General features: G+C 35.3%; 1 protein-coding gene across 2 annotated transcripts in view; it reads right to left on the minus strand.

Annotated features, from left to right (window-relative positions):
• LOC149412306 (UDP-N-acetylglucosamine--peptide N-acetylglucosaminyltransferase 110 kDa subunit-like) overlaps positions 1 to 13,043 on the minus strand; it is a 118,978-nt gene that overhangs the window by 20,788 nt on the left and 85,147 nt on the right. Inside the window, exon 1 of one of the 2 annotated variants that reach the window (XM_089645912.1) lies at positions 6,852 to 6,993. The exons of the other annotated variant lie outside the window; for it this stretch is intronic. Coding sequence (XP_089502038.1) covers positions 6,852 to 6,946 — 95 coding nt within the window. The 5' untranslated portion in view covers positions 6,947 to 6,993. Of the gene's footprint in view, positions 1 to 6,851; positions 6,994 to 13,043 lie in introns of those variants that run through there. 2 annotated transcript variants of the gene reach the window in all.

Consider the following 13,043-nt stretch of genomic DNA (forward strand, 5'->3'; position numbering starts at 1 on the left):
CAGTTCCCTCAGCGAGTTTCTGTCCATATCGAGTAGTTTCTTGGTTCGTCTAGGCCGTCTAGGGTCTGGTCCTTTTATGAGTACTTTGGATTATCTCATTCCAGGTGCCCTCTACCATTCTCCCATATGAATAAATAGTTTTGTCTGTATAAAAAATCAATTCTTTCAAGAAAGGCATATGAATACAATATTTTTTTTTTTTATAGTGAATACCTCACAAGAGTCCCAACTGCTCCCGTCTGGAGCCAGTGAGACTATCGAGTATGGGATCCCCAATTGGGGGATGTTGTGAGGCTGAAGGTAAGTGGGGAAGGGAAAGAGGAAGGTGGGGAAGTACCTGGCTATTCAGATCTAGTCACTAAACACGGCTAAAGCCATTTGGAGCAACGTTTCAATTCTGAATGGTGGTCTTACACCAGGGCGATACTGGTAGTATCTTCCACTCTGGAACGTGCCGCAAATATACTATATATTATTTTAATTAATTAATTGTGAAATAACACAAATTAATCAAATAAAATTTATTTGCGCACGCCGGGTTCGAACCCGCGACCTTCGGAATGGCAGTCCAATGCGTTACCACTGGACTATGCCGGCCGTCAATATTGTACCGGTGATTTAATCCTATATTGTGTTTGCATGCCTTTCTGAAAATAATTGCGAGTTTATACGGACAAAACATTTTATTCATTTTCATATTGCGTATGCACGGGCGCAAACAACTTGCACAGCGTAGCGTTTAACCCACAGAGTACGTTATAATCTACGTGTTCATAGAAGGTGTTAATTAATTAATTTTATTAAAATACGCTTTTTGCAACTTATTGTTTTACAATATTAACACAAATTATTTGTTTGCGCCCGTACACATGCAACATGAATATGAATAAATAGTTTTGTTGGTTTAAAAACTCAATTCGTTCGAGAAAGGCATACTAATACAATATCGTGTCGATGATTCAATCCAATATTGCATTGGGCAAATATTTGGATCACAAAAAACGGCCACAAGGCACTTAATAGTGTTATTATTTACTATATGTGACACTCGATTTTTAAAAGATAATAATTATAGTTGTCTATCTTCAAGGCCCCAAGGCCCTATCTATACATTATAATCGTGGGTAGATTCTCTATATAGGTCTATATTTATGATGTTCACTTACGGAGAAAACGTACTGATATGAAATACTGTTAATTTAATATTATTATTCTAATTTGGGAGGCAGGTTTGGGTACCGCCGCCCCGGGGACCATTTATTGGATAACTAATAGTATCTGCCATAGGTCACCCCAAGTGGTTCGCTACGTTTGGTGACTTAGCAGGAGTGCCCGGGTTCATCGGGTGAGGTGTGTTCAGGTTGCGCCTGGCCACCATCTGCGTAGCATGCCAGAACTGGTCTCTCGACCCATCGCCTTGCGCCGCAGTGGGAGGAATTCTAATACACGCTGATCCATAGATTCCTACCCAACCATCATAGCTTTTACCTTCCCAGAAATTGCCTTCCTTCCTTTCCTTAAAAAAGACTCCACACAGCATTCCAAAATATGACAAAGGCCCTGAGGGAAATTATGTTCCTCAGGGCCTCCTCAGTGGTGTTAATTTAAAAAAAATAATAACAGAATCTCGTCAAATTATTCGGTTTCGTGTTAAAAACGGGACTGCAGGCCTATAACGAATGAATCGCAAGATTTCCTAGCAAAATATCAGTCAAAAGCGAATTTTTGTGAGGAAAAAAAATATTATAAGCAATAATTAGTCGCCTGAAATATCCATACAAATTAAAAATATCTCCCAAGTAAAAATAAATGCCGCCGACGAGAGTTGAACCCGTAACTTCTGATGTTCGGTCAGGCGCTCTGGACAACCCGCTAAATAATTCAATATGTACTAGTACTTCAATCAACAATTAGAGCTTACTATATTTTTCCACCTATAAACAACCAACTATATTTTGTAGGAAAGGCTTTGTTAGTGCTAAATTTCCCACTAGATGGCGTCGAGACATATTATATATCTACATTTGTTGGTGAAATATTTTGACCTACTTGACTCAAATATTATTATTTTTTTAATGATAAACTAATGTTTATAAGACAAGGTTTTTTATGCATTTGTGATATCATTAAAAAAATGTGAATTTCGTCATGATACCTATTAGGAACAGAACATGTGTTCTCGGTATATTCTGAATAACGAATATTTTATCAGGAAGTTGGAATGCTGTCACTTTTTTAACCGGATTCTTTTTCTTCATGTTTTCTTCTAAAAACTATACGAATGAAATAGTGTGCTGTAACCACTGAACAGACAATACACACCTTCAAATAGCATTATCTTTCGCGTTGCTGTCTGTGTTTAATGCTTGTACACCTGCTTTACTGCTTGTTTTTCAATTTTGCAAACCAGTTTCATCACATTCATACACTAATAAGGACGGGTTGTTTCGGAGAATCTGAACAATTCATCAAATTTCAACGTTCATTTTCGGGTTCTGTGAAAGACTTATTCAATTTCTGTTTTTATATCATTGTAGGCTAGTTGCTTGACAAAACTGAAATAAAAACAGAACTTGAAAAAATCTTTCACAGAACTTGAAAATTAACGTTGAAATTTGATGAATTGTTCAGATTCTCCGAAACAACCCGTCCTAATGGTTTTCTACACTACTTAAAAATACACGAATCTATCTCACTTTAAACCATTCGCAAAATATTCGTAAGTTTTGCATACTTACCCACCTGCACATAAATTTAACGGAAACACATTTCCATTCTTTTATATACATTCAAACTTTTAAATATACACTAGACAAGTATTAGAATTTTACAAAAAATCAGATGTAAGTTTCATCGCTTTTCAAGTCGGAGTGCAGCTCTTTGCAGCGGTTCGAATTCATAATTTATTGAAATAGATGATAGAGATGTTTCAAGTGGGTACGGATTTGTAACCCGGGGAAGTAGCACGAATCATTATAGCTATAATATTAATGTAAATGACGCCGGGCGGGTAGACATTACGAGAGACGAATGAAGCAAAACTTGTGAGTCAGAACTTATTCTTCTGCACATAGACAATGACTTAAGCATTTAAAAAATATTATATGATTATGATTTCACATTTTCACTGAATTTTTATGATTTATTTTTGGGGTGTTATGCCGTGTGCGCCACCACCTTCCTTAGACAACGTTTCGGGCAGCATTACAGTGTCCATCATCAGGGCAGATGTATAATTTTAATCTGTATTTATCCAAGACATTATCTAGATTGCATTTAGTTCAGGAATCTTACAATCATACATAATGTATAATGTATAGTATCAACAATCATGTATAGCGCCCTTCGTGGCAGCCAGACGCGTCCTAACGCGTCCTCCAACCGCTTTGTGTTTTTTTTATAGTATTTTCAAGGGAAATGAGGCAAAATCCCTGTGAAATTATTTTTAAAATCAATCAAACAACATTTTAACTCAAATAAAAATAAACTTACAACCAGTTATTAGAACTTAATATGTGATTTGAGTGCTGTGTTTTAAAAGTGAATATTCGGAAATTTTGCTCAAAAATATTCGATATTCGAAACGAACGTCGATCGGTAAATGCACCCCAGATGTTTTCAACGGAATTCTCGGAAACTCTGAAGGCAAGTGTTTTGTTAAGCCCAGGGTTATTTATTATCCCGACCGTCGCTTTTTATTGCGGGCAGAATGCACCACTTCAACAATCACCAGGAACAGGATTACATGGAGATGAATGATGGACTAGCCGAACGTCACAGCAGTGCTGCCAGGGTCTCTTATCTATGTGAGGTGTCAGCGCTTTATTAGCAGCAGACACACACCTGGAAGGATGACGAACCTCGTGCTGGCACTGTTGGTGGATGCGATGGACTCTCTCGCTGCAGCAGCCGGTCCAGTTTCTTCACCACCAAATATTGTTGCTGCAGAATCTCCATTTTCTATCTTCGTCGAACGTCACAGCGGTGCTGCCAAGGTCTGGTATCTGTGAGAGGATATGTGTCAGCGCTTTGTTAGCAGCAGACACATACCTGGACAGATGACGAACCCAGTGCTGGCACTGTTGGTGGACGCGGTGGACTCTTTCGCTGCAACAGCTGGACCAGTTTCCTCACCTCTTAGGATTCTTGCTGCAGAGTCTCCATCTTCTATCTTCGTGTCACCTGTTCCGGTACTTCATTTCACTTCTTAACTTCAATTTATTTTTGTAATATTTATATTTTTTGTAATACGTGTAACAACTGTAAAGCGCCCCTGAGGTGATATCTCACAAAAACGGCGCTATACAAATTGTCCAATAAATAAATATCGCAGCCAATAAAAATACGGGTCAAGAAGATAATGTTGGTAGTTCTCTTAGTCGAAGTACGATACGGTTAAATATGACCAAAGGGGATATGGTTGAATTAGCTCAATGGTAGAGTAGATAGAGCAAAGCCCCGGCAAGGTTGAGGTCCTGGGTTCAATTCCAAGATGCGACCGATTCTTTTTCCTATTTCACTATTTCAAATTTTCGTTTTTGAGTTGCTAATATTGTATTGTGATTCAGTGGAAATTATGGTTTTGATTTATTAAAGAAGAGAAAATTAGCAACAAACTTTTTGGACTCGAGGTCTACTAACTGTTCGCAGAACTACTAGCATACTAAAGTCCAAAGTATACTACTATATGATGTATTAAGCCTCCGCATACCCAATTTATACCGATTTATAACAAGTTTCTCGTTAACTTTTTAAGTTTTAAGTTTCAAATAAAATACGCACATGTTATTTTTGAAGTTCCAGAAGTTGAATTCCCTTGAAAAAAAAATCGCAAAGTATACTCCGAAAATGATTAATAATACGTTTTGTTCTGTTATTCAATATGTTGTAGTTATGAAAAAATTCACAATGTATCTTTAAATGCTACTAAAGCATTTGTCGAGAGATTTTTGCTCTATTTCAAAAGAGTCGTGTTTTGTTTTCAAATAATAATTTTTTGAATTATTTTAACATTTTTCGCTTAATTAGGTACTATCGTTTTTTTAATACTAGCGCGCTCCCTCTGACATTCGTATTTACACATCTCCCTTTCAAACCACCTTTGAATGCTTACTAAGGGACGTTAAATGACAGTGTGGAAGAGGCATGAAATAGATTGGCGAAAGAAAAGGGTTCCAGCTAAAACTAACGTCAAAGATTGTTATTTAGAGCTGCTTAAAATGCTCCCTTAAAAGGATGAATACATATTAAAAAAAAACTTAATAATCCAGGTTTTATAAACCTCACTTGAATTTTTTTGCTTATAAGTACCGAAGGCTAAAATTTTCAAAAGTTGAAGAAGAATGCAAAGCATTTCAGGGTGCTTAGTCATAAAAACTAAGGCGAATTATTGTTTATAGCTTTCAAAAACGTACCTGATCTATTCTTATGAAAAACACACGCCGAAGAAATTCACGGAAAAAATCCAATTGACATGACATTTTCAATTCGATCAAAAACTTCTTAAAAGATGAACAGAATATAATATAAGGCCTAAGTGAGGTAATATTATGTCAAATAAATAAAATACCCTGACAGTTCTGAACTCTCTGGGTTATAAATTTTAGTTTATTATGTTCCGTCCGTAACCACCGAGTACAGCAAAGTTATGTGAAAGTTTCATAGTAAAACTTTCAAAAATTTCAGTACCTCTTATCGGTTTACTGTTGATTGTTCCAAATAAACAAGAATCATTTCAAACCAGTGCACTGAGTTGCCACTGCAATGTCCCCGCTGATTATATACACAAAGCGCATATAAGGCTGCATTTCGAGTGCCACTGTGAAAATTTTGTAAAAATTGTAATAGTAACGAGAAGTTCAGTATTTCTCTCCCAGTTGTTACTTCATTTTTTTTTTCAAGTAAAATTCTTGTCTGCGAAAATATTAAATCAGAAAAAGCTCATTAAGAACAACGACAAAAATATCCTTGGTTATGTAATATATTCTGTGAGATCTATTAAGGCGAGGCTTAATGCCAAATCACTATTTTGATTAATCTTTATAACGAATTGGTGTACATAATGAATACCAAAAAATATGCTTTAGATAAATTGAAGGTTTTTCTATCGTTTCGCTTGAGATACAAAAAAATATATTTTTTCAATAGAAATGTATGAACGCGTAAAGGAAACAACTTTAATCTTAGCTATAATACCGTATTATAGCTAAGATTTTCTGTGACAGTTTCATTTGATTAACTTTTTTGCTTTCTTATAAAATTATTTACAATATAAATAAAAACCAGTTTTGTGTTTGAAATCGAACGTTTCTAGACTCCGTTTGTCAAGCGATTTTAATGCCTATCGCCTACAATATAAAGTATACTAAGAATATACACATTTTTGGCTTGTAGCTTCCTCTTAAACATTTTTTTTCAAATCCCGTATAATTTTCACTTGGAAGTGATTTTCCTACACAAATACTTAGCAGAACACTACAGAAAAAAATGATATATTTATTGAGTACAAATAATTAAAAGTACAATCGTTAAATGTTATTCAGCCCGAATTATTCTTGCTCTTTGAATTCGTAACACAAAAAACTAATTTTAAACAAATCATGATCATAAACAAACTCTAAAAACACGATAAATGCTTTCTTAATAAATAACAATCAAAACGCCTTCACAACTGAATTAAAAGTTATGTCGTAAGAAAACTTAAAGTTTTCTTCTTAGTTTTAGATGTTTATTTCTAATTGGTTTTAACTCACGATTGTCGCGGACAAACAAGAAAATAAATACTTTTTTTAAAATTACTTCGCGTGAACTCAAAATATAAACGTAAATTTAGTTTTTTGGTTTAGCCCCACCTCTTAATATTCTCCTTGAGCCAAGCTAGACAGCCGGGTTTCCTCGGCGCCGGTATGCTGATGACGGTGTAAACAACGACGCACTGGTAGTCCATGACGAGCACATGGTCAGCCGGGCTCCGGCGCGGCCTCGACGGGCGCCCGCGCCAGCATCGGACGTCGACTGGCGCCGCGACGCGCTCCCCCCGTCAACGCTGCGCCGCCGTCCCCTCGCCCCGCATCCCGCACCCTTCCACCAGACCGGCGCGGCGGGGCGGCAGTAAGCGGACTGTGATGGACTGATAAAACCAAGCACTCTGGGGTTGATCTTAAATTATTCGCGAATGAACACACATTTTTATATACTCCAGCCGCCGATAGTGAGGAATGCAATCAGCTCGGTGGAATCTGTAACTCGAGATAATTTCTTACTAATTTAATATAGTTACTATATCTTTAGTACTTAACTCCAATGCGACCAACTTCTCGGTGGTGCCACCTTTAAGCCTGTTTGCGGCCAAGGACGGGTATTATAGATAGCATTCAACGAAAATATTTTGCGTTTAGTGACATTAATTAATCTAATTCTGATCTGGGTGATATATTTCATTTAACTAATCAGTATAAATGATGTATATTCTATCACTTTTATTCTTCTAGACACAAATAGACCTATGTACCCATATAACTTCTCCGCTTCTACTATTTTTTTTGTTGAATCTTTTAAATTCAATTATATGCGTGAGGATTCTTTTTTGCCATTATGTTTACATTCTTCTTTATTGTATTAATTTTAAAGTGTTTACTCTGATACAAAATGCTTATATTTTTTTTAAAGAAAAGCCCACTAGGGTGTGTAATAAATAAATGCAACAATATAAAATCTAAAGTTGTGATAGAAAATATGTTGAAGTCTGACTATACTTTGAATGTAATTGAACATAATTACCTACAGGTCTTACAAATTGTTGGACAATTTTATCGGTCCGCGCATAACATGAAAAATACCATCATTTTAGCGAACAAGGCGGATGTTTTGCAACACTTCAAAAATCAACTTACTAGTTTTCCCGATCCGCGTACGACTGAATCCCGCAACGAGAGTGAATCAGTCAAAAAGTCGAGGGGGAGGCGGGTCGCCTTGAGGCGTGGGCGCCGGCCCAACACAAACATATAATGGCCAAGCAAATCTGCCTGAGAACTCGGGATTCCCGAAATAGGCCCGAATCACAAAAACGCAAACGTGTCACGTTCAAGGTTCGCGGGGGCGCGGGCGGGACGGTATCCGCACGGGCCTGCACTTAATGCTGCGTACACACTTGCGAGCCGAGAGATACCTGCCAAAAGTTCAATGACAAAACACCCTGTTTTATCCAGTTTAAACGTAACAAACGCACACTGCGTGCGTCGTTTATGAACGTTTTTATTACTGATATTATAGCTCTGCATCCTGGTTAGCTTCTTGCACATTCATGGATTTTTTCACGCGCTCCGTCTTATTGATACCCTAGGCACCCAATGCTAATTTGAAGGTCTTGCTGCATTTCCGCAGCGTGATTCTACGTTAAAAAAGGTCAATAATTATTCTTACATGGGTGCATTCGAGAAAATGCCTACTACCAAACTTGTCTACGCATACATCAATAAATATACGTAGAAGTTTGTTAAGATTTTAACTATATTTGAAAATTTCAGTATAATAGAGCTTCTGTTTTACATGCTGTTTTAAGCCGCGTGCAGTTAAAACACGACAACTGTACGCGGTGCAACACGACATGCAATGAAACAAGGGTTGAAATAAATTACTGCAGTGTTCACGACCATTCGGTGCACAGTTCGTGCGCACATCAAAATACACACTATGGAAATTTGTCGCAACCTTTTTTGCATGTATGTTGTGTTGTTGTGTATTATCATGCAATTAAAATGCTGCATAGAATTCAAATTTACATTCCAAAAAATATACATTATATTATTCCTATATTAAAGTCAAGAATTTATTGAGTGGCCGTAAGTTACGTGAAATAATGTGCCCGTTAGCTCCTTAACTTTCTCAACAAAATACAATAACGATTTAGATCATATTTCACAGCCACCGGCACCGCGGGTATCTTACGTGAAACCAAGTATCAAACAAAAAAGGAGCCGAGCAGAAAGGGCAGAGTAACGGGCTGAGTGCGCCGAGCGTAGTGGGCCCATCGGGTGCCCCTTCGAGGTACGCGAGGGAGGGATTGCAAGCCGTCCCGATGGGCCTATTGATCCTTCTCCGGGAGACTGCGCGCGCTGGACCGCACCCGCAGCCGTTGGGATGTAAACCGAATCAACCCTTTTGCTACGACTCTGCAGAAACGCTTACTGATCCCATAATTGTCTACTCTCGACAGTCATGTGGGTTTTATTCCATTTATTTCATAAAATGTTTTTGTGGTCTGGAAAAGAATTGGTCCAATTACGAACCCGTGGATATAATAATATATGACGTGAATTATGATAACGAACAGAATCAGATTAGCTTGTAAATTATCGTAGTTTTTTTTTACCAATAAGCAAAATTAAATTAACTTAATATATAAAACAAAAAAAAATTAAAATTTCATGAGATTTGACACAATTGCAGCGGGTTGATTCTTTGGCAGCTCGAGGCAAGCGAATTGGGAAAAAGCGACCCCTCCTTGAAAGGTAACATCGAGTTGGATGTGCTGCAGTTCCTTACGCAACTAATAATACCCAAGTATTCGCGTATAATCCAACTTAACTTAACTATAAATTGAGGAGCGTTTTCACGAAGAGAAATTTCTACCCCAAACGTGTTTTTTTTCTTCTCTATGTGGTAAACGAAATAACTAATTCAGAATTTCATTAATCATTATATTTACCTGATTTATGTATGTGTACTAGAAAATGTTATTTTTTACATGGCCAAACATCTACTTACCTGTACCTATCAAAAAGAGGACCTTTATTATCCCATTTCATTATTTCTGAGTAGACCCCGGTTATATAAATATACCATTGAAACATTATTTCTGATTCCCTACCAAATGTTTTGTATCACTTATGCGTATTAACGGTATAAATAATTTATAAATATTATTTTAGAAGTAGGTAGGTACTATGAAAGATAAAACAACATTTTTAAACAGCAAAAAATTGAAAAACAATAACAATAAAAACAATTTTATTTAATGATTGAAGACAATATTAGCGATTCTGAAACAAAAAATTGAAACAGAAAAATCAGAAAAAAGATACGGTCGCTTCTAGGACCTGAATCCAGAACCTTCGCGTTGCCGAGGCTTTGCTCTACCAACTGAGCTAATGGGACCCTATCTCCTTCGGTCATATTTAACTGAATCATTCTTCGAATAAGAACTACTAAAGTTTTTCTTCATTTTTCACCGCACCTCTTTATTGGCTGCTAACTTTATATTTCTTAAATATTACATTTGAGATTTTACTCAATACGTTATTCGTAAAATTAAATAATTTTATTGTTGTAATAAAACGCAGGATATCTCTTGGTGAAGACTTTTTCCGAATATACTCGTATGTTACGACTGCCATGATACGGGCAAGAGCCTACAATGGACTATGGTGGTTGAGATAATGCAAATTAATTGGAATGTGAAATTTATACGACATAATATAAAAATATATAAATGCAATTTTGTGATACTTTACGACTTCCTTTTTAAATAAAGATGGCTTTTAACAAATTAATACAGTTTTCTTATTTTGCATCATGGCTGATAGGCCATTATCACACCTTTTTAAAAAAAAATTCGATTCAGGTAAAAATTCGAAGACATTCTGTATCATTTTTTTAATCGTATTTTTGATATTAAGCGATTTAAAAAAAAACTATATTCGAAATCAAACTACTTTTTTATAAGCCGGAAAGACGGTTTATAATTTTTTATGACAAAAAAATTTGCCAAAAAAAATTGTAAGCCGCTAAGTCGAGAACTTTACGTCAAAATGTCTGTCGAAATTCTGACTTGAAATCTCACTAGAAAGATCTATCCACACGATTGTTTTAAATTTATTATAAAAGGCGTCAAGTGGTCTATTGAATGTGCATTTAGATTATAATAAATTCACTCAAAACCGTCTCACGAAATATAAATTGTTTTGGATATACGCTCCGCAATTAAATAATTAACCCACAGGAGAATTCGGCTCACTCTCCTTCCTTCGTAATACTTCACTTCATAGGTACATACCTTTCTGTTATTCTGACTCTTTCAATGATCCGACTCAATTATATGGTGCACTTGATCATACCACATATTCTCCTTGCTTGAGTTTCTTTATTCATATAGTTGATTTGCACAACCTTCAATTTATTTGATGAAATCAACGTACATAGATAGAGATAGGTATCACGTAGCCACATAGAAATGTTTATTCAGCATTTCAAAAATACACCGTACGTACCTTTTTATAAATTTTTAAAAGTTTTTTGGGGAAACTCAGTAAACGCCAAAGATGTTTTTATCGTCCAAAAGAGGTGCATACGAAAAATCACCTGGATTCGTGTAGACCAATTTTTAAAAATCTCAAACTTCTGACAGCGACGGACCTATATATAATGGAGTTATGCCTGTTAGTTCGATCATCTGCAGAAAAGTTCCCACAAAAAAACTCAACACATAAACACGCTACAAGGTTCACAGAAAACTTATTAATCCCAAAAGCAAACAAAACTATATTTCAAAGAGGACCACACTACATGGCCATTAAAGTAGATAAAAACCTTTCACGTCATACTCAAATTTAATAATGTTATAATAATTATTAAGTTCTGCAAGTATTTCTGTTATTTTTACAGTTTTTAATGTGACAGCTGTTTGGGCTTTTGAGGCCATTATCAAACTGTGGATATACGGCGACGACTTATTTATATGATTTTATTTATCCCCACCCATTTAAATTTCTATAATGGTCAAAAATTATTCATTAAGAATTGGAATAATCAAAATATTTGGTAATCCAGCAGTGTTTGCACACCTGTTAAAATTAATGACCTAAATAAAATCATATAAATAAGTCGTCGCCGTGTGGACATATCCACAGTTTGATAATGGCCTCAAAAGCCGAAACAGCTGTCACATTAAAAACTGTAAAAATAACAGAAATACTTGCAGAACTTATTAATTATTATAACATTATTAAATTTTATTTATTTAAAAAATTAAATGGAGTTCTACGAATTAAACACCAAAACAATAAATCAAATTTAAATCATTACTAAAAACATTTCTTTTAAACAAATTTCATTACACTTTAAATGAAAACCTTATATAAATTAAATACATCTCTATTATTTTTTATTTACATATATTTGTTTATTTTATTTATTTATTTATTTAACGCCCAGAGGGCTTTTACATGGTTGGTAGTATAATTTTAATTTGACAGATACTTTGAAACATAAAAAATAAGAATAAAATTACATTTGATAAAAGCTATGCAACAATGTTAGAATGTAATTGTCGGGTTTTGTTATATATAATGTGTATTTGTTGTTTTAACTGGAAGAAATAGGATGTAACCTATAACCTATACCCTTTGTACTCTGTATTTCTGTGCAATAAATGTTTTTTTGAATTTTTCATCTATGAATATTTCAAATCGATAGTCGCTAATACACAAAAGAGCCATTTCAAGCAAAGTTTCAATTCTAAATGGAGATCTATCAAAAACAGGGGCGTGCGGTGGCATTTCCGATTTAGACATTTTCTCAAAAAAGGTTTTTCGCCCTATTTTATTATTCTTAAATATATATATATATATATGTGTGTACTTTTCACTTTTATATGTAATTCCGTTGTACAGATTACTCCTTTAGAAAGAATAGTATGTATATTATTAAGTTATTTGACATAATTATGGGAAAGAATGGGAAAAATGCCCAATAAGCTTTCTGTTTCCAGTTATTTACCAGGCAAACGAAATTCTAATTTCGGCTCAAATACACACATCCTCTTGATTCCCTCCATTTAAACAAGACGTAATATACGTTCCGGTCGTGGGTAGCTCTCCACGTTCCCTTACTGGATGCATTATTTCAAAGGAGAACGAAAATCACGCGTATATAATATTTATTTATTAATTAACGCACTTTTTCGGGGCTTTTATATGATTTTTAAGAAATGTGCATTATTTATTGTACATAACTGAATTGCTTACAATTATTATTATTAACAACAT

The sequence above is a fragment of the Hesperophylax consimilis genome, chromosome 23 (genome assembly GCF_061612785.1).
Source record: "Hesperophylax consimilis isolate HC1 chromosome 23, BYU_Hcon_1.0, whole genome shotgun sequence".
In the NCBI taxonomy this organism is placed as follows: domain Eukaryota; kingdom Metazoa; phylum Arthropoda; class Insecta; order Trichoptera; family Limnephilidae; genus Hesperophylax; species Hesperophylax consimilis.